Consider the following 23,206-nt stretch of genomic DNA (forward strand, 5'->3'; position numbering starts at 1 on the left):
CCACATCTTTCATACATGTCCATCCTAATATACTCCACTGACACACACACACACAAATACACTATTCTGCAACCCAGCAGAAAAATTATTCACACTCACCTCTCTCTCTCTCTCTCTCTCACACACACACACACACACACACACACACACGGCACCTGCAGACTAAATAGGCTTTAAGAAAAAATGCAGGAACACAAAATCCTCAGAGAAAGAAGGAAAAGCAGCATGAGCGAGAGAGAGATGGACAGACAGATAAAGAAGCAGAGAGCAAGACAGATAAACATGGTGGAACAGAGAGAGAGAGAGAGAGAGAGAGAGAGAGAGAGAGCGTGATAGAGAGATGAAAAGAGAATGATGTACAGTAAGAGTGACTGAGGGATACAGACGGAGGAGTGTGTACTCACTGAGTCGGACATCTCTATTAGCACCACACTGCTCTCCGGCTCATTATTCCCAGCTACACACACACACACACACACACACACACACTGCACTTTCCTCTGTCCTCCACTCATCTGTCACACAGCTCCCTCTTTCCTCCCTTTCTCTCTCCCCTCTCTCTCTCTCTCTCTCTCTCTCTGTATGAGAGCCTCCCCAACACGCATGCCTCTCACATTACTGCAAGTATCCCCTCTCTCTCTCTCTCTCTCTCTCTCCTCCCTTCTGTGCTTTACTCCACCTCTCTCCATCTCTTCTCCTTTTTCATATTTCTTTTATTTATCAATTTACCTTCACAACATATGAGTACATTAGTTCATATCCTACTTAGATCATTATTCTGAGTACTTTGCAATCAAATGAAAAAAAAATAATCTTCCTCTCCCTCTCTCTTAACTCTCTCTATGTCTCTCGCCCTCCGCAGGACACAGGTGACGGGAGGAAGAGAGTGAGAGAGCAACTGATGGGAAGTAAGCAGAGAAAAAGCGATGATGTGAAAGCCAAGGTAGAAAGAAAACCAGAGTGAGAGAGAGAGAGAGATAGACAAATGAACCAAGAAGAAAAAATGAAAAACAGAGGTCTCATGTGAGGGGAAGAAAAAGAGAAGAAAGATCACTCAAGTGCGAGGGAGGGAGAGAAAGAACGGTGGTGAAAAAAAAACGAAGGGAGGGCAGAGATAAATGGAGAGAAGGAGAGAAATTGAGTAAAAACAAAGGAAGGGGATAAAAGAGACAGCGTGGAGGAAGAGAAAATAAAACCGAGACAGAAAGAGGGATGAAAAAACGGTGGAGGAGAGAAATGGAAAGATTTCCAGGAGAGATACAGGATGAGCGAACGCAGGTGGAAGAAAAGAAGCAAAGTGAGAAGGATGATGAAAGAGACTGGTTGGAGCTCCATGTTCCTGAGACACGACACTACACACACACACACACACACACACACACACAGTGTTCCAGAAATAGAGCTGTGAGTCCAAATCCCATGGAGTATTTCATTCATTGTGTGTGTGTGTGTGTGTGTGTGTGTGTGTGTGTGTGTGTGTGTGTGTGTGTGTGTGTGTGCGCGCGCATGCGGATGTGGAGGTGTTCTCTCTCTCTCTCCAAATGTCCACTGGGAAGACATCTGGAAGTTCTCCAAACAGAACCACAGCTCACGAACCCTCACTGTTCAGAACGCTGTTCTACACCGCCATCTAGTGGCCAATTCACACACTGCAGCTCTCACCTCATGTTTCCACTGAATTTCTCTTCACACATTTAATAAGTGTCAGATGTCACATAAAGGATAAGATTTGTCACTCTTTACAAGTGTTGAATCCGTTTTTGTGTGTCAAAACAGTCACTGAAGTACGTTACTGTGAGCGAAGACCTCAAGAAACATCAGACCACAAGTGCCACAGTCACGACCTGTTCCAGTCACGTGACCTCTTCTCTCACCGGCAGAGGTGGACAGTAACGAAGTACATTTACTTGAGTACTGTACTTAAGTACACTTTTTGAGTAGCTGTACTTTACTTGAGTATTAATTTTTTTTGGAAACTTATGATTTTAACTGGGCGGCACGGTGGTGTAGTGGTTAGCGCTGTCGCCTCACAGCAAGAAGGTCCGGGTTCGAGCCCCGTGGCCGGCGAGGGCCTTTCTGTGTGGAGTTTGCATGTTCTCCCCGAGTCCGCGTGGGTTTCCTCCGGGTGCTCCGGTTTCCCCCACAGTCCAAAGACATGCAGGTTAGGTTAACTGGTGACTCTAAATTGACCGTAGGTGTGAATGTGAGTGTGAATGGTTGTCTGTGTCTATGTGTCAGCCCTGTGATGACCTGGCGACTTGTCCAGGGTGTACCCCGCCTTTCGCCCGTAGTCAGCTGGGATAGGCTCCAGCTTGCCTGCGACCCTGTAGAACAGGATAAAGCGGCTAGAGATAATGAGATGAGATGATTTTAACTTCACTACATTTGAAAGACAAATATCGTACTTTTACTCCACTACATTTCTGTCAAGGTCCTCGTTACTATGAAGCAGCTTTGAAAGTGGATGCTTTTTTTTTCGAAAACGTGATTGGTTTTTTTGCAGGTGACACTGAGACAGCCGATCAGTAATCACTAGGCATGGTGGTGTAGTAGTTAGCACAGTCGCCTCACAGCAAGAAGGCTCCGGGTTCAAGCCCCGTGGCCGGCGAGGGCCTTTCTGTGCGGAGTTTGCATGTTCTCCCCGTGTCTGCCTGGGTTCCCTCCGGGTGCTCCGGTTTCCCCCACAGTCCAAAGACATGCAGTTAGGTTAACATGGGGCGGCCTTGGGCTGAAGTGCCCTTGAGCGAGGTACCGAACCCCTGACTGCTCCCCGGGCGCTCTGGTGTGGCTGCCCACTGCTCTGGGTGTGTGTGCGTGTGTTCACTGCTTCAGATGGGTTAAATGCAGAGGATGAATTTCACTGTGCTTGACTGTGCATGTGACAAATAAAGGTTTCTTCTTCTAGGGTCACGACTGTATAAAATCAAGTTCAATTTCTCATCAGCATTATTTGAACGCGATCAGTTTACGGCAGAATGGAAGGCGGCGGTTCTTCTGGAGAACGTACGCACCCATGGCTTTACCGAGAACCCATGTTTCAGTTTTCTGAAAGGATTAACGATTCATTTCATTTTAAAATGTTTGCCGAAAACAAACCACACGGAAGCATATGGAGCACTTGCATGTGACGTCACAGCCGATCCAGATTGTGACAGACGCCATCTTGTCGGTCAAACGCCATATTTCCGCCTTCTACTTCTGGTTCTACTTCTGCTTTTACTTCTACCTTTTCTTCTGGAAAACCCTACTATATACAATTCTACTACAATGGCTGCGGCTACAAGCTCTCCCTACCTGTGCACGGTTTTTATGTTTTTTGTGTGTATTTTTTGCGTGTTGTTCGTCTGTACCGGACTTCAATATCCACTACAACCGTATGGACTTACTGGACATTGGTTTCCAGCAGAAAATGATGGTTTGTAGCGATTTCCATCGCATGCACAACATTCCGGACGAGATAGCGAGACCAGCGGGGTCTCCGTGGATTGTTATCGGAAGCAAAGCGAAGGAGGCGGCGCCGGGAGCGGAAGCAAAAGCGAGGCTGCAGAGCCGGCCTGTTGACTAAGCTCAGAAAACAGCCACTCAAACCTCCACTGCTAAGCCTCTACCTCTCCAATGCCAGATCCATGTAAACAAGACGGACGATTTGGAATTACAGCTGAAATTACCTTATTCTATTCTATAATCGGCTGGTCAGTGCTATACTCAATACTTAAGTGACTTACCCGTCCAATGAGGATTGTTATTTTCTTGTTTACAAGATGCCACATCTGAGTCGCTGACAAATCCTGAATTTCTGTAAAGATAACTGTCCAGAGATTTATAAGCACGCAGTGCTTCACCACTGAACAGCGAGGGAAAGTTAATGAGGTAATTATGCACGTCTGGGTATTCCACCTCTGGCAGTTCAACATCCACTGACACGGTGAAAACTCCATCCGGTAAGCCATAAGGGTCACTAATCTGTAGATCGTTTATTTTAGACATATATCTAGTTATCTGTTCATTAGAAAAATGAGCCGTGTAGTCCGTCGGTTGAAATTGATCCATTTTGTACGAGTGCAGCAGTATTCAGCTGTGTTTTTTACCGACAAGATGGCGGCTGTGTACTTTCCGGTCACGTGACTGCAAGATTTCTATAGAGGGATATAAACGTTTTATTCCAAGAGAAAGCTTGCAACGACGTTATCTGTGCTTTTAGAGCTAGCGATAACATTGCAATAGCTGTGCAGTCTGGTTAGTCAAATGACTTTCTATGGATTTGCCCGTCAAGTTGCCGTAGCCTTGTCCACAGCTAACGTTAACACATCGCTAGTTAACTTGCACACCGTTAGTTAGCATGTAAAAAGGGAGTTATGCTAACATGAAGAATATTAACTTCTCTGAAGTCCTTTCAGAAATATGTTTTAGCATAATCTTGCCAATAAAAAGAATGTAGAAATTTCTCTTTTCTAATCGCATTAGCTACCCAATATGATTTCGAGTTTGAAAAGAGTTTGCTAGCATGTCAGGTGGAGTTTCACTGACTAGCTAGCTTAACGTTAAACCACCATGACGGCACAGCATGCGTTCGTTTTCTGAATTCACATTTCTGTCTTTGGTAATGGCGTTAGGTTTTGTAAGCGATGTGGCAATAATATAACAATGCGCTGACAGAAAATGTACTTTTAATACTTAAGTATTTAAGCAAGTACTTGAGTACTTTAACTTAAGTAAAAATTTGACTGGACAACTTTCACTTGTATCGGAGTCACATTTGACCAGCGGGATCTGTACTTTGACTTAAGTAATGAAGTCGGGTACTTTGTCCACCTCTGCTCACCGGCGCCATATTTATGAGCAAAAACTATTGCTGCATTCACAACAACTGGGAACTCGGAACTTTACAACTCGGAAGCTGGTTGTCCTGAAGTCAGAAATAAGATGAATCCTTGCCGTTTACAGACATTAAACTGGAATTAAAGAGTTGATCACTGGTGAATGTTTCATTTATTCACAAAGACAGTGTGATGATTCACTGCTCAAGCTAACAGCACCAACAAGGACATTAAACCAGACATCCCAACCTGACAAAATTCATTTCGGGGAGGTGTTCCTACCCCCTGCACTCCCTTTGGGGAATTTTTTTTTGTGTGTGTGTGTGGGGGGGGGGGGGGTATGGGGGTGCTCCCCTAGAAAATGTTGGATTTGGTTGATGTGATTTCCTGCATTCTGGTGGATTTTGGGGTGGCCTTTTGGAGATGAACAATACCTGAATTCACTCAGATTCATAGCTGACACCCTGACTTGGGGACTGAGCTGCTGCCAACCCAAAACTGACTGACCGAATCATCGTTAGAGGGAGAAGCGTGCGGAAGATGGCGGCCGGTTCATCTCATCTCCTCTCCACTGCTTTGGCCAAACAGTGCATGCCTCACGCGCCGTCGCCGCCACATTGCAAGCGCGTGCACACACATATGAACCACCAGAGTGCACGCGCGTACACTACCGTTCAAAAGTGTTGGGGTCACTTTGAAATGTCCTTATTTTTGAAAGAAAAGCACTGTTCTTTTCAACGAAGATCACTTTAAACTAATCAGAAATACACTCTCTACATTGCTAATGTGGTAAATGACTATTCTAGCTGCAAATGTCTGGTTTTTGGTGCAATATCTCCATAGGTGTATAGAGGCCCATTTCCAGCAACTCTCACTCCAGTGTTCTAATGGTACAATGTGTTTGCTCATTGCCTCAGAAGGCTAATGGATGATTAGAAAACCCTTGTACAATCATGTTAGCACAGCTGAAAACAGTTGAGCTCTTTAGAGAAGCTATAAAACTGACCTTCCTTTGAGCAGATTGAGTTTCTGGAGCATCACATTTGTGGGGTCGATTAAATGCTCAAAATGGCCAGAAAAATGTCTCGACTATATTTTCTATTCATTTTACAACTTATGGTGGTAAATAAAAGTGTGACTTTTCATGGAAAACACAAAATTGTCTGGGTGACCCCAAACTTTTGAATGGTAGTGTACACTTGTTTTTTTTTTTTAAACCGGAAATACACGTTGTGAAATTGGCCGCATCCCAAACCGCACTCTACCCTACTCAATAGTGTGGCACCAAACCACAGGCCTGCTATTGTGACGTACACAAGTTTGCATCTGGTCGATAGGTTCGGGAGGAAGCTTGCTCGCTTGCTCTAGATTCCGTGAGATTGTATGTAATTTGCAGGCATCGGGGACCCGCTATCGATCTGTGGGGGACTCCCGGGAGACTTGGGATGTCTGTGAAACAGCAATTTGTCGAAAGAATCTCGCAGACAGTGAAGTAACATTTCAATTATCGAAGTATCACCCAGTATTCAGTCATTTCAAAAATAAACTGAAAAGGCCGCTGAATAAACCTTCAATCACGTTCTCACTTCTTACTCCGAGCGCTGCCATGTTAACGTGGTGTCACTGACTCACAACTCGGAGAAGTTCGAGCGCTCGAAAAATTCCCAGACATGCAAATGAACAAAAAGAAAGCGGTGATTTTCGAAATGTACTTTGACTTGTATTTCAATGCAGACAGAATGATGAACCCAATATATTTCATGTTTTGTTGGTCAACTTCATTTCATTTGTCAATAGACATCCATTCCTGTGTTTCAGAACTGCAACACATTCGAAAAAAGTTGGGACGGGGGAAATTTAGGGTTAAATGAGGTACAACAGTTAAATAGTAATAATGTGATTTGGAACAGGTGACCTGTAATCCATAATCATGATATTGTACAAAATCAGTCTCCAGGAAAGACCTAGTCTTTGAGGAGCGAAAATGGGCCGAGGATCTCCGGTTTGTAAACAAACGCGTGACAAAATGATTGAAATGTTTAAAAACAGTGTCCCTGAAAGAAAGATAGGAAGGGATTTGGACATCTTTCACTCTCTACAGTTCATAGTATCATTAAACGATTGAAGGAATCTGGAGTTTGGGTGTAAAGGGCAAAGGGCACAAGCCAAATCTGAACAGCCGTGATCTCTGATCCCTCAGACGGAACTGTGTCAAGAACAGTCATTCGGCTTTTGCAAATAGAAACACATGGGCTCGGGATTATTTTGGCAAACCTTTGTCAAGCACTATGAGCCAGAGTAACATGTGTCAGTACTTGTGGCAAAGGTAACTTACACTCCAGTGATGGCAGCATTCACGTAAAAGAGCATATTGAGATTTTGGAGCAACTTGTGCTGCCTTCAAGGCAACATAGTTTCCAGGGACAGTTCAACAAGACGATGCAAAACCATATTCTGCACACATTACAAATGCATGGCTGTGGAAGAAGAGGGTGTGTCCCCTCTGTCCACAATAGAAAATGTGTGGAGCATTTTGAAGCGAAAACTATGACGATGACAATCCCGTCCTGTTGTACACCTTAAGACCCGTCCGCAGGAAGAATGGGACACCTGAAACGCTTCATCACTTGGTGTCTTCAGCAGTGGCGGCTGGTAGTCTTTCAAACAGGGGAGGCTGGTCAGTTACAATATTTCCAGATTTTAAAAGAAAAAACATCAATTTTGCCCATACTCTTGCCTCTGATCTGGCTGATTGTTGGCAGCGTCACAAACTGTGAAATAACAGGTTCTTTTGGCCCATTAGCCTACTGTCCAATATACATGATGGTGGTGTTGGGGGGGAGGGGTATATTTTAACATTTTATATTTTAAAATTGTGGCATGTTGTTTAAAAATTGATCATTATTGAAAGCAGTTCTTTGTCAGGACCCTCAGCAGTAACAGCAGAGTGTTCTGGAATAGGCACAAGCACTGACCTTGGGGAGCCAAACATAGAGCTGGGCGCCACACATTTCATTCAATGACACTTTCCCTATATTTTACTTATTTTGACTGAGAAATGTTTTATTGACAATTTTGATAACCCTTCACTTTTAATCCAGGTCTGTAGTGTGAAATGTTCTCAGCTGTGTTTTTGTTTAAAAATGTTTTCCAAATTGTAGCTGTGTTTAATTCATATCCAGAAAAATATATATTCCAATATAATATACTCAGCATAAACATTTTAAATAGATTTTATATTTTTGGTCCATCCATGACATATTACTAAAGTAGCCTATTTACTGTTGTTGATGTGGGTCACTTGCTGTTAGCCAATTCACTTTCTCGTACCAGGAGAGCTGAAAGGAACGAGTATTATTCCCTACCTTTTTCACCAAGTCAATTTGAGGCGTCGGTCTACCCTGCTCTTTAATTTTTTCCTCGAAAGGAAGACTGGCAAATGGCTTCGCCAAAATTAAATCAGTAATGCTTGGCATCCGTGCGCAGCTTTCTTGCTAGCTGACTAGCCCCCTCAAGTTCAAGTTCAGTCACTCAAATAAACGAAATTTCTGGAACTAAGATAGCAAACTTGACAACACTATATTTACACTTTATTTACAATGAAAATATATACAAACTAAAAAAGCTGGTAGAAACCGTATGTAATGAATGAAATCGAAATGTAAGCCGATCTCTTACAATACACCACAGCACTTGCGAATCCGCATGGAACTGAACTGAAATTCACCACTGCCTGTCTATATTTGAAACGAGCTGTCAATCAAAGAAAATATCCGGCCGCTTTCACCAATTACCAGTCTCCTCGCGGAAAGCTTTGCCATGTCCCTCCCACTGTGAGGCTGGGAGTCTGGTGGGCGGGCGTTCTCGCAGTATTTGTCCAATAACCGTCTTGCATTTTGAGATTGAAAAGCGCATAGCTCCCAAATGCCATTGAAGTCCACTGAGGCTGGGAGTCCGTGGGACTCCATGGGCGGGCGTTTTCGCAGTATTTGTCCAATAACCGTCTTGCATTTTGAGATTGAAAAGCGCAGAGCTCCCAAATGCCATTGAAGTGCACTGAGGCTGGGCTGCATCGCGCTGTCACGAGGGGGAAAAACTCACGCACACATTAGGCGAACTGGGGAAAGTGATAACGGAATGATTTCGCACTGTAGTTGGGTTGAGCACATATATTTCTATGATTCTGGATCTGAAATAGCAATGTTATAAGGTCGGCTATAACATAAGCCTAGCGCAATTCATCCTACACGATGTTTGTCATTTTTAGAGGAGGCTGAGCCTCCCTCGTTGTCTTAGAGCAATCGCCCGTGGTCTTCAGACCTAAAAAAGTCTCTGAAGTGATGTGAGAAGGAATGGCAACATTATCAAGTGGTAAATGCTTTACCGTCCCAACTCTTTTTAACCGTGTCGCAAGAATGTAAATTGAAATGCTTTTATTTAAAAAAAACCAAAAAAACACGTGCTGCTGTTTTGTTTTGAGTGTAATACAAGTCAAAGACGATTTACAAATCATTGTTTTCAGTTTTAATTTCAACATCCCGTCCCAACTTTTTCCTGATTCAGGGTTGTATATTTAACTCTCAAAATGTTGTCATGAAGTGACTTATGAGCTAAAACTAGCTTAGTTTCGATAAATATGACCAGCAAATATGTACAAGAAGGTAAACAATGTCATTAAACATAAAACCTCGCACGTCTGTCACGGACAATTGTTAAGCTTAGCGTATGTAGCTATCGACACCAAGCTAACATCATCATCCTGTATGCAGTCAATGTAACAAACAAGCCAACTGAGCAAGTATAAAGTGCTCATTGCAAAGAACTTGTGGTTTTGTCCGTATCTAATTTTCTGATTTTTTTTAAAAATAGTTATTGTCATCTTTTCATTCACAAAAAGCGACTCGAATAACTCATCAGTTGCATCTCAGGAGACAATTAAACTCCGTACCAGTGAAAAATTAGTCTTCTGATGATAAACACTCTCTCATATAGCAAAGGAAACAAGCTAGCTAGTTTAGCAATCTTCATGACATTTCTTACCTGCATTCAAAAACTGAACTCGCTAACTTTTTTCCTTCAATCCCTTTGACAAGTATTTTTGAGGATTTTGTGAACATTTAACAGTTATTCCACGAAATTGAGTCGACGAGGCGCTGAACTGGCGAGAAGCCATGTACGACGAGATTGAGCGGAATAATTATTTTATTTTATCCACGTTCTGTGGATTTTGAGAAACGGAGCATTTTTATTTTTAATGAAACGTCCGACAAAATAATTTCCGCTTAGACTGTAAACAAACCAGCGAAATGGCGGGAGCAATTTGTGAAAAATGTGATGATAATAATTCCTGGGGGAAAAAAACGATACGTTCTTACCATCAAATAATTTCATTCCATATTTTGTTGCCTTTTTATTTTGTATTTTTTGGGGTTTTTGTTATTTTTTTACTTTCGTCCTCGGTTGGTTCAGTAACACGCGCCGCCATTTTCTTCTTCTTCTTTAGCGTTTTTGGCGGTTTGGCGCCACCGACTGGGCTGGAGTGTGGAACAGGCGCTATTGAGGTAAAAAAAATAAAAATAAGAATAAAACCGTATATTCTTTCAACTTTTTCTGTTTCTTTTAAATACTTGATAACAAAGTGGGGGCGGCACGGTGGTGTAGTGGTTAGCGCTGTCGCCTCACAGCAAGAAGGTCCGGGTTCGAGCCCCGTGGCCGGCGAGGGCCTTTCTGTGCGGAGTTTGCATGTTGTCCGCGTGGGTTTCCTCCAGTTTCCCCCACAGTCCAAAGACATGCAGGTTAGGTTAACTGGTGACTCTAAATTGACCGTGAGTGTGAATGGTTGTCTGTGTCTATGTGTCAGCCCTGTGATGACCTGGCAACTTGTCCAGGGTGTACCCCGCCTTTCACCCGTAGTCAGCTGGGATAGGCTCCAGCTTGCCTGCGACCCTGTAGAACAGGATAAGCGGCTAGAGATAATGAGATGAGATAACAAAGTGATATATCTGACTTGATGCGCGCCACCATTTTGTTTTTCTCTACTCAGGGTATATGAGCTGATATCCGAGTAGTAGAGTAGCCAATCAGAGCGTGCGATTGCTCATATCCAGTGAATGTGGATAGAATCATTTCATGTTTGTATGTTTCAATATATTTGATTATCTTCGTCAATAAGGTATCGACGAAGGTGCAGAAATGAAGTGAGGAATGAAATGCAAACAGAGATGTGATGCAACTTTTTAGAATTAGACTCAAAGATGTTCATCTCTCGCTCTTTTTTTTTTAATATTTAATTCAGATCATTTTCTCTGTTTCAGGTTTAGGAATTTTCTGGAATATCGGCTATCGGATTTGACAAGTAGGCCCCACACACACACACACACAAATGCACACCATGCAACGTAAAAAATAGCGTCAAAGAACCAAAGCACCAGAATTGTAACACGTCAGAAATCAGTCAAATCAGAATACAGTACATCAACGAAGATGAATATGAATGACGTTTCTTGGTGAGCGAAAGAACTGCTGCTCCTGCTGTATCACAGGGCAATGTAACACACTCTGAAGAAAGTGCTATCCGCCCTCTTCTGCATACATGACTTCACGGAGGCACAGGGTTGCCTGGAGTTGCTGTGATTGACAGCGGAGAGAGAGAGAGAGAGAGAGAGAGAGAGAGAGAGAGACACTGATACAAAACACTAAATTAACACTGACCTGCTGTGGGCCCGCCCAATTCCCCACACACGGATGCTTCCTATTAGCTGAGAGTGGAGGAGGGTGTGGTCTACAGGGTCGATCAGGGTCAGAGTGGAATCCTGCAGCACTAACAGCATCGCTTTGCCCTTTCAAAAAAGATAGACAAAGGAAGCAACAGCCTGAGACGTTGCTCCATGATTAAAAGTCTCGTCCAGAGATCTGTTCATCATCTTTACCTCCTCCATTTCCCCCGCACACTCTTTTTCTCTCCGGCACAGTGTGCGTGTGGAAGGGTGTGTGTTTGAGTGCTGGAGGAGTCGGATGCAGTCGCTGATCACAATGCTGCCGGACGCCATGTCGGCCTCACACACTTCCATCCAGCCGAGAGAGCGCACCCGAAACACCTGCAACACACACGGAGAGAGTCCCTCACACACACACACCGTCTTGTAGAAGATTCAATCCCTTTCTGTTTTTCCGTCTTACTTTTCCATCTCTTTTGAAGTTTCATTCCTTCTTACTCCCTCCTCTCCTCCGCTTCATTGCTATCCTTTCTGTTCGCTTTCTCCTTTCTTCCTCTCTCTTGCTCCACCTTTCCTCTTCCTGTTCATTTCCCTTCCTCGTGCTTCTCTCTTCCTCTTTATCCTTCCTTCCATCCACCTTGCCTTTTTCATCTCCACCTTTCCCTTTCTCTCACTCCCTCCTCCTCCTCCTCTTCCATTTCTTCTGACTGACTTGCTTTTCCTCCTATTCTGTTTCTTTTCCTCCAAATTTCCCACTTTCTTTCATTTTCGTTCCGGTTCCCCTTTCCCAGAACTCCACTCTTCCTTCTTCTTACTTCCCGTTCTTTCCGTTTCTTTTTTCTTTCTCCTTTCTGCCCTTCACTCGCTTGCTCTGTATTTTTTCTTTTGAACAATCCCTTCCTCCTTAGCTTCTCCTTCGTCTCTAATCACCCTGCCGTTTTCTTCTTTTTTCTCCTCTCTTCTAATTCTTTCTTATCTTGCTTCTCTTTCCTCAGGGTTCCTGAGCTGTTTCTCGCTTTCCATTCTCTCCCTGCATCTTTTTTTTCTTCCTTCCTTCATCTCTTCCGGGTTTGCTCCCTTATGTTTTCCTTGATCCCAGCAGGTGGCAGCAAACCATCTAAGCATTAGTGTTACAGTTCACGTCTGCAACCACATGATGGCGCTGTGAGTAACATTGCCCTTGGAATTATCGATATGATACAATGAACGCAAACACAAACTCACGTGTGTCTCGAAGTCGTTGATGGGGATCACGGTATCAGCCGGAGGAGCTGGAACTTTCGATCTGGAGAGAGAGAGAGAGAGAGAGAGAGAGAGAATGGACCACGAAATAGAGAGTCAAAGAAAGTAATCAAAATGGATAAATATTCATCGAGGGACTGAGAACGACAAAAAGCTTTCGAACTTTCTGTCTATAAACAAAGTCGAACTTGAAGAACTTGTTTTTACTTCCTTATTCCTCTCCTCCACTTTTCTTCACCTCACCCCTTTTCCTCTCCTTTTTTTGCATTCACTCCTCTTCCTCCTTCTATCATCCTCACCCCTTCCTCCACTCATCTATCCCCTGTCTCTTCTTCCCCTCGTTCCTCATCCCAGTCCTGTCATTCACATCTCTTTCCTCCTCGTTTTATTCCTTCTCTCTTTCAAACAAACACAAAGTACCGTACTGTGTCCACACCTGCTGTATCTCAGGTTCACGTAGCTGTACGGCATGCACCGAGCTCCAGTGCACTCTTGCTCTCGACGCTCCTCTCCTCTCCCACTTTCACTCCTTCTCGAGTCGGTCTCCTTGAGGTCCTGGAGGAAGTGAAGCGCATTTCAATTATAATATGAGATTCGAATAAGAACGAGATTGAAATCAGGCAAAACCAATCCCATTCGTCATGGTGTTGACGAACAGCATGGACACATCTGGATTTGAAGCAACATCAATACGAGACGGTATGTGGTAGGAATGGCTGGATATGAATAATCGATGTTTTTCATGTCACAAAGAAATTTGAAAACAATCGAAAATGGCATCCTGAGAATGCATAGTGAGTGTCTGACCTATGACCTTTAAGACTCTTTCTTTCAGTTGTTTTCTTGTTGCATTTATATGGAGTGTGAACAGCCGGGGGGGGATCCCTGAAATAATCAACACTGAACACTTTTTTTGCACATCACACCATCCCCTTGGTGATACTTTGACATTTTCTTCGGTCAAAAACGACAAGCTTTCTTCAATTGAAATACGTTCACGACTCGATTTAAAGGGGAACTGAAGGCAAATTTTTGATTCTCAAAATTCTATTTCTCATTTTATTAAAAGCCTAGGTCACAACCGGACGTACGATTTTTTGGCCGTGCGATTTTTGGCGTTTCCCAAATCGCTGCGTTTTTTTTGTTCACGGAGAAAGACGCGCGTTGGCCGTAAGTTTGTCTTGCAACCTGAAAAAAACGTAGGCGCCCGTAGAGTTTGTTTGACATGACAAAGAACCTCTGCGGCCAGTCTCATCTCATCTCATTATCTCTAGCCGCTTTATCCTGTTCTACAGGGTTGCAGGCAAGCTGGAGCCTATCCCAGCTGACTACGGGCGAAAGGCGGGGTACACCCTGGACAAGTCGCCAGGTCATCACAGGGCTGACACATAGACACAGACAACCATTCACACTCACATTCACACCTACGCTCAATTTAGAGTCACCAGTTAACCTAACCTGCATGTCTTTGGACTGTGGGGGAAACCGGAGCACCTGGAGGAAACCCACGCGGACACGGGGAGAACATGCAAACTCCGCACAGAAAGGCCCTCGCCGGCCCCGGGGCTCGAACCCAGGACCTTCTTGCTGTGAGGCGACAGCGCTAACCACTACACCACCGTGCCGCCCTGCGGCCAGTCTATGGCTCGAAAATCAGCACGTCACACGCGCGCCCTCCATGCGTTTCACGTGCACCCTCCGTGCATTTCTTGCGTTTTTTGCACGTAGACCGGCCGTAGGAGCACGTACGGCCGGTTGTGACCGAGGCTAAATATCGGAATGCATTCTTGATCGCTATTTTCTCACTGCTAGAACAAGTTATGAGTGTTGGAAATACACTATGTAATACAGTTGTGCTCATAAGTTTACATACCCTGGCAGAATTTTTGCTTTCTTGGCCTTTTTTCAGAGAATATGAATGATAACACACAAACTTTTTTCCCACTCATGGTTAGTGGTTGGGTGAAGCCATTTATTGATAAACAACTGTGTTTTCTATTTTTAAATCATAATGACAACAAAAAACATCCAAATGACCCTGATCAAAAGTTTACATACTCCAGTTCTTAATACCGTGTATTGCCCCCTCTAACATCAATGACAGCCTGAAGTCTTTTGTGGTAGTTGTGGATGAGGCTCTTTATTTTCTCAGATGGTAAAGCTGCCCATTCTTCTTGGCAAAAAGCCTCCAGTTCCTGTAAATTCCTGGGCTGTCTTGCATGAACTGTGCGCTTGAGATCTCCCCAGAGTGGCTCAATGATATTGAGGTCAGGAGACTGAGATGGCCACTCCAGAACCTTCACTTTGTTCTGCTGTAGCCAATGACAGGTTGACTTGGCCTTGTGTTTTGGATCGTTGTCATGTTGGAACGTCCAAGTACGTCCCATGCGCAGCTTCCGGGCTGATGAGTGCAAATTTGCCTCCAGTATTTGCTGATAACATGCTGCATTCATCTTTCCTTCAACTTTGACCAAGTTTCCTGTGCCTTTGTAGCTCACACATCCCCAAAACATCAGCGATCCACCTCCGTGCTTTACAGTAGGAATGGTGTTCCTTTCGTCATAGGCCTTGTTGACACCTCTCCAAATGTAACATTTATGGTTGTGGCCAAAAAGTTCAATTTTGGTCTCATCACTCCAAATTACCTTGTTCCAGAAGTTTTGAGGCTCGTCTCTGTGCTGTTTGGCGTAAATTTTTGTTGGTCTTCCTGACCATGGTTTGGTTTTAACAGAGCCCCTGATTTTCCATTTGTTAATCACAGTTTGAACACTGCTGACTGGCATTATCAATTCCGTGGATATCTTTTTGTATCCCTTTCCTGTTTTATACAGTTCAACTACCTTTTCCCGTAGATCCATTGACAATTCTTTTGCTTTCCCCATGACTCAGAATCCAGAAACATCAGTGGCTGGATGAAAGATGCAAGAGTCTGTCTGGATCCCAGAAACTCACTCAGCTTTTATGCACACACACTGATTACAAGCAAACAGATCACAGGTGAGGACGTTACCTTTAGTAGCCATTCAAACCCATTTGTGTCAACTTCTGTGCATGTTATCAGGCCAAAATCACCAGGGTATGTGAACTTTTGATCAGGGTCATTTGAGTAGTTTCTGTTGTCATTATGATTTAAAAAGAGAAAACACAGTCGTTTGACAATAAATGGTTTCACCCAACCACTAAGCATGAGTGGAAAAGATGTTTTTGTGTTATCATTCATATTCTCTGAAAAATGGTCAAAGAATCATAGATTCTGCCAGGGTGTGTAAACTTATAAGCACAACCGTATATCAGTCCATATGACAAGTCTCAACAAATGCCGGATATGGAGAAAAAGATGGACTATCTCGAGAACCAGAGCAGAAGAAACAACATGGTCATAGACGGCATAGAGGACGACAACAAGGAAACATGGGTCGAAACAGAAGTGAAAGTGCGTAACATCTTGGCGAAAAAACTACAGCTAGACTCGAAATCAATCGAAATAGAAAGAGCTCATCGGAATGGTCCCTTCAGAAATGACTCCCCTCGCCCAAGGCAAGTCGTGGTCAAGCTACTCCGTTTCAAGGACAAACAACTGATCCTTAACAGAGCCCGATCCAACCTCAAGAATACTAACATCTATATAAATGAGGATTTTTCGGAACAAATTCGCAAACGACGGGCAGAGCTGTTGCCGCAGATGAGGGCGGCCAGACAACGAGGAGAGTATGCTGTGATCAGCTACGACCGACTTGTCATCAGAAAGAATATTAATCAGGAAATGTCGTAAAGTGTATTTCCAACTTGAACTACATTCATTGTGTGTAAGTAGATCTATAACATGCCATGAATGATAGATATGACTATTCAAATATGGCCTTTAATCCCTTTATATTGGACACTGAAAATGGAATGAAATATACAGATAATTGGGATCCAGATATTAATTTTTGTAACCGCTCCACAGTATTGAACTCGGTCAATCAATGTATATATCATTCCGAAGACTCTTTTAACAATACACTACCGTTCAAAAGTTTGGGGTCACTTTGAAATGTCCTTATTTTTGAAAGAAAAGCACTGTTCTTTTCAATGAAGATCACTTTAAACTAATCAGAAATCCACTCTATACATTGCTAATGTGGTAAATGACTATTCTAGCTGCAAATGTCTGGTTTTTGGTGCAACATCTCCATAGGTGTATAGAGGCCCATTTCCAGCAACTCTCACTCCAGTGTTCTAATGGTACAATGTGTTTGCTCATTGCCTCAGAAGGCTAATGGATGATTAGAAAACCCTTGTACAATCATGTTAGCACAGCTGAAAACAGTTGAGCTCTTTAGAGAAGCTATAAAACTGACCTTCCTTTGAGCAGATTGAGTTTCTGGAGCATCACATTTGTGGGGTCGATTAAATGCTCAAAATGGCCAGAAAAATGTCTTGACTATATTTTCTATTCATTTTACAACTTATGGTGGGAAATAAAAGTGTGACTTTTCATGGAAAACACAAAATTGTCTGGGTGACCCCAAACTTTTGAACGGTAGTGTATGTGTGAAAAAAAGACATATAATACGGAATCTTTTTCTATTCTCCATTTAAACATTAGGAGTTTACCCCAAAACTATTACCATTTTACTCATTACATATCCACTCTTAAACATGACTTCTCTGTAATTGGTCTAACGGAAACTTGGCTTACGGAAGCTCCTCTACAGATGTATGACTTGCAAAATTATGTTTCATTTCACCACTGCAGGTCAAATAGAGTAGGTGGCGGAGTGTCCCACTTTATTCATGAAATTTTGGAATTTTTAGAAAGAAAAGACCTTAAAGTGCCATTCCACCATTGGATGCATTCTTTGGCATAAAATACAATATATTTTGACAACATATATAAATGGTATCACTAGATAGAGAGATCTTTTAGCTTCAAAATGATATATCAAACATAATTTTTTGACAACGACAAGTATATTAATTTTGCGACCAAAGTCACCTACCCTTTTAATTTCCGCGCGTGATGTCATCGGCAGGTTCCCCTTCTTGTGTACCACGTGACGTGTGACGTGGCACATATTATCAGCAATGGCGGATAGAACGCGATAAAAATAATACCAATAAATCTAGCTAATACCAATAAATCTAGCTAACTGAAAGATTAACTCAAAATTTTTCGCAATTTTTTTGGCCCCCATATACGAGGAGAAATGACTCTCTCACTTTGGGGGTTTCCTGGTCTAAAAATAGACCGACACGTGGTACACAAGAAGGGGAACCTGCTGATGACATCACGTTTCACTACTGCGCGGAAATTAAAAGGGTAGGTGACTTTGGTCGCAAAATTAATATACTTGTCGTTGTCAAAAAATTATGTTTGATATATCATTTTGAAGCTAAAAGATTTCTCTGTCTAGTCATGTTGTCATAAAATATATTGTATTTTATGCCAAAGAATACATCCAGTGGTGGAATGGCACTTTAATATGAATTTAGAAGGTGAAACTGAATCCCTTTTCATAGAAATTCCAATATCTTCATTCTGTCCCCAAAAAAACCATAATTTTGGGTTGTATTTACAGACCTCCTGCCACTGACATACAAAACTTTATTAGTAACCTTTCAGTAAGCCTAGACATCGTTAATGAGGAAGGTAAAACTTGCCAACTACTAGGTGATTTAAATATTGATCTTCTTAAAAGTGGTAATCATCAGCTAACAGCTGATTTTCTTAATACTCTTTTTTCCTGGAGTATTTATCCAACCATTTCAAAGCCGACTAGAGTTACAAACAGGGCTTTGAACCGGAATTTTTTTCCTATTGGTTCGTTCCGAACAGAAACGGAATTTTAACGTTTCCGGTTTTGGGTTCCACCATTAAATAGACGTTCCCGAACCGGTTAGAACAAAAAAAATTTCGTTCCCGGAACGGTTAATTACGTTCCCTGTCAGCTGTTTAACAAATGGCTATAAAATTATGTCTCGGTCTCATCCAGCTTAAGCCAAATGTAGGCTAATTCTATTACAACCTTCATTAAATAAGACAAGAAATAATTCAAAACAATTATTATTTCAAATGTTGGCGATTTGGATTCTCAGTATGTCTTCCCATCTACACAAACAGAAAAAGTGCCAAAAATGAAAGATAATTCGTTTAGTGTGTTACCAAAGGCTAGTCAGGCCCTATAGAGGGCTACCGCATGACGTCACCGCGCCGCGAGATTTTGTTAGGCGCCATATTGGAAGACCAAGTACACATCTATGCAAGTACATACATACATAAAACAAACTACACCTGAAATGTAGCCAGGGCCGGTTCTGCCCTAATCTGGACCCGGGTGCAACATCGCGCAACCCCCCCCACAAAAAAAAACACCAGTCTAAATCAGGACAACCATCACATAACTATAACTATAAACATTTTATATCAACTATTTTAACTAAATGGGCTATAATAAATAAAGGCAGCCACGGCGGGCTGCCTCAGAAAAGTAACCATTTGTCCTACCTTAAAACTCGTTTTGCATTTTCTGCCTCCTTTTTTGTATTTTCGACCCTCCGTTTATTTTCTTTCCTTTTCTGAAAACCCGATTTGTGTCCAGACATTTTGTTCTGCTACCAACGAACTAACTCGTCAGGTCTCGTCTCTCGAGCCCGCGATGATTCCCGTGGGAAGGGCAACAATTGATACATTTTTACAAACAGCCAATAGGGAGGTTGCATCGTTCAGGCTCTTCTTTGCTCAGACACTCCGTAATGCAATTACTCACTCGTAGTCCACCCTCCCGCTCTCTCCATTCAATCAGCGAACGTCACACAGGAAGTGAACCCCAGCGGGTCATAGAAACTTGCGCAGGAGAAGAATGACTATTTGTAGGCTACAGAAACTTTGAGGAACGAAATAAAAACCGGTATTAACCGGTTACCATTATTTTTAATAAGCGTTTCTGTTCCGGAACATAAAAAATAATAAAGTTTCTGGTTTCATTTCTGTTCCATGTGAAATAGAAAAAGTTCCCGGTTTTCGTTTTCGTTCCTTGAACCGGTTCAAAGCCCTGGTTACAAATAAATCAGCTACATTAATAGACAACATTATGATGAACTCTTTGAATGATACATCTGTATCAGGCCTGTTAGTCATTGATATATCTGACCATTTTCCCATCTTTTATATCAAAGAACCATTTGACGGAGACAAAATAAAATGCCATAAACATAGTCAACGTAAATTCAACAGTGTTAATAAAAACAAATTTAAAATACTATTAAACGATGAAACTTGGGATGACATATACCACAGTACCAATGCTAATACTGCTTTCAGTCATTTCAGTAAAATTTTTCATTCATACTTTATGAAATTGTGGCAGCGGGGCGTGGTCAAGCGTCGGTCTGTGACCGGAGGGCGGAGTCAGGGAAGGTAAGTGGCAGAATCACTGCACCTGATGTCAATCAATGTGTTTGTGTGTCTTCCCCAGTGACCGCGCCCTATTTAAGGAGAGACAGCGAGAGCAGAGGGAGCTCTCTCCCCAACCCGACGACTTGAGTGTGTGCGTGCGTGCGTGTGTGGCTGAGAGAGTAAAATTTGCACTGAAAAGTGAAAATAAAAGAGTTTTCTGAACTCAGTTCTGGCCTGCCGTCCTTCTGTGCTCCACCCACCCATACGAACTGCTACAGAAATGTTTTCCTCTAATGACATGTAAATTAAACTGCAATTTGGATGACAACAAACCATGGTTTACGACTGGTCTGTTGAAATCGTCTATTAAAAAAAACAAACTTTATAAGGAGTACATAAAAAGCCCAACTCCAACCTCCCTAAAAAATTATAAACAACTTCTCGGAACAAGTACAATTCCCTTATTCGTTTGTCTAAAAGAAATTATAATGACAAAAAGTTCAAAGCTGCATCCTCTGATATATCAAAAACCTGGAAAACAATCAATGAACTTCTTAATAGAAAAAAACCTAATAATATTATTCTTAACAAATTTTGTGACGGAGAATCCTATATAGATGATCCACAAGATATAGTTAATAGATTTAACGAGTTTTTTAACGAATATTGGACCTTCTCTTGCAAATAAAATTGACAAGACCGATTGTTCCCCTATGGAATATTTTGAGCACTCCTATCCACAAATCAGCTCTTCTGAAGAGCCAACTTCTTCGGAGATCCATGATATTATCATGAATTTAAAAAATGTAGCCCCAGGTCATGACGAAATTTGTGCACTTTTGTTCAAGCAAAATATCTCCTCCATTTTGGAAACAATTACTCATATTTTTAAACTTTCGTTGTCATCGGGATCTGTACCAACTGAACTGAAAATAGCCAAAGTAATACCCTGATATAAAACAGGAGATCCAGACACCTTTACGAACTATAGACCCATATCCATCTTACCTACATTTTCCAAAATTTTAGGAAAATTAATTTACAAAAGGATTTTAAATCATTTAAAAACAAATAATATTCTTTATTCTCATCAATATGGATTTCGCAAAAAATACTCTACATATATGCCCCTTGTATGTTTAATTAATAAGATAACTTAAGCTTTAGATAACAACGAGTACGCCGTAGGTATATTTCTAGATCTCTCAAAAGCTTTTGACACTGTTGACCATAAAATATTACTTGACAAATTACACTTGTATGGCTTACAAAACACAGTTCACAACTGGTTAAAAGATTACCTTTCGAACAGAAAACAATATGTTACTCATGGCATATACAACTCACGTCAAATTTCAATTTCATGTGGTGTTCCTCAAGGATCTAGACTTGGACCCCTATTGTTTCTAATTTATATAAACAATTTAGCGCATGTATCACAAAAACTATTTACTCTTTTATTTGCAGACGACACAAATTTATTTATGTCTCACAAGGATCTCAACACCTTAGTAACTATCATGAATAATGAACTAGACAAAGTAAATAAGTGGTTTAAAACAAATAAATTGTCTTTGAATGTTACAAAAACAAATTTAATAATTTTTGCAGGTAAGAATAAAAAATATTCGAAGGAAAACGTTCAGATATTTTTAAATAACCTTATTACTCAAGTGACTCACACTCGTTTTCTAGGCGTTTTAAGAGATGAAAAATTAACATAGAAAAATCATATTGATTTCATTTGTAAATAGATTTATAAGAATATAGGGATTATACAGAAAGTAGGAAATCTTTTATCCCCTAAAACAGGGCTTTTCAAAGTGTGGGGCACGCCTCCCCTGGGCAGCGGTCTCAAAAGTAGCCGGTCACCGGCGGCAAATCGCCGGCTATGGCTTGTTATGCCGCCGGCTATTGTCAGTCGAGTCACAAAATTTAATATTAAATATTTCTGACAGCAAAAAAAGTTGTGAACGTAAATTACATCCACTATGTCATGTATGTCCGTTGCCGTGTCAAATGTGTTTACACCCTCGACACGAGTGCAGCCATTACTGCCGCCTGTGTTGCCAGATTGTGTTTAAATCCTCGACATGAGTGCAGCCATTACTGCCACCTGTGTTGCCAGATTGGGCGGTTTCCCGCCCAATTTGGGCGGTTTTAAGTGCATTTTGGCGGGTTTTGAACATATTTTGGACTGGAAACCGTCAGCAGTATCTGGCAACGTATTTTTTTACTTAATACAAGAAATTAATGGATGCCAACGTTTTTGCCAAAATGGTATTTTATTTTCCATTGTTTAGGCAGCTTCAGCATCATACTGTGAGATTCTGTTCAAATTGTTTTTTTTCTTCTATGAAGCCTGAGCCATTTATTTTATTAGTTTATAATTATTGTTTAATTTAGTCTTCAGGAGAGACTGCCTGCACACAGTACTAGTATTAATAGTTTTTTTCTTACATGAAAGCTGAGGCATTTATATTATATTTTAAGGTAACTTCATGTTGTGCTGTGAGGTTCTATGCACTTTAACTTTTGAACCAACAGGTACATTTGGATAAGTAAAGCCTATTCTGCATTTTTGTAGTCCTGGTAATCTTTTATATTGGTAAAGTTGTTTATAGGACCATTTCTCAGTGTCTGTTTTTTTAATCAATAGTTTTTCAGTAATAACTTAATATTTAACATATCACTCAATTTTAAACAACCCCTGCGCCTCCCCCATGGCTTGCCCCCATAGTCTCCAAAATTTCTGTGGGAAACACTGGCGTGCGTAACAACGCTAATCAAGCTTAAGCTAGACGACCCGCCTCAAATACCCATCCCGGGTAAATGTTATCCCAATTTTAGATGGCCTGTTCCAAACCATCCTGCCCCATGAAAAATTCGTACTTGCATCTATCTATCTATCTATCTATCTATCTATCTATCTATCTATCTATCTATCTATCTATGTATCTATCTATCTATCTATCCCTGCACACTTTGCGTGCATTATGTCTGCCGCTGGCAGACATTTTACCATTTTGCACCCTGCTGTAAATTATTTG

General features: G+C 41.7%; 1 protein-coding gene across 3 annotated transcripts in view; it reads right to left on the reverse strand.

Moving 5' to 3' along the window:
- LOC132868377 (amyloid beta precursor protein binding family B member 2) overlaps nt 1-23,206 on the reverse strand; it is an 89,219-nt gene that overhangs the window by 43,624 nt on the left and 22,389 nt on the right. For all 3 annotated transcript variants that reach the window (XM_060901216.1, XM_060901217.1, XM_060901215.1), the window contains exons 5-8: nt 13,212-13,330; nt 12,758-12,818; nt 11,747-11,914; nt 11,529-11,656 (exon numbers count right to left, since the gene is read on the reverse strand). In XM_060901216.1, the coding sequence (XP_060757199.1) occupies nt 11,529-11,656; nt 11,747-11,914; nt 12,758-12,818; nt 13,212-13,330 (476 nt within the window). The remainder of the gene's footprint in view (nt 1-11,528; nt 11,657-11,746; nt 11,915-12,757; nt 12,819-13,211; nt 13,331-23,206) is intronic.

The sequence above is a fragment of the Neoarius graeffei genome, chromosome 20, assembly GCF_027579695.1.
Source record: "Neoarius graeffei isolate fNeoGra1 chromosome 20, fNeoGra1.pri, whole genome shotgun sequence".
Lineage (NCBI taxonomy): Eukaryota > Metazoa > Chordata > Actinopteri > Siluriformes > Ariidae > Neoarius > Neoarius graeffei.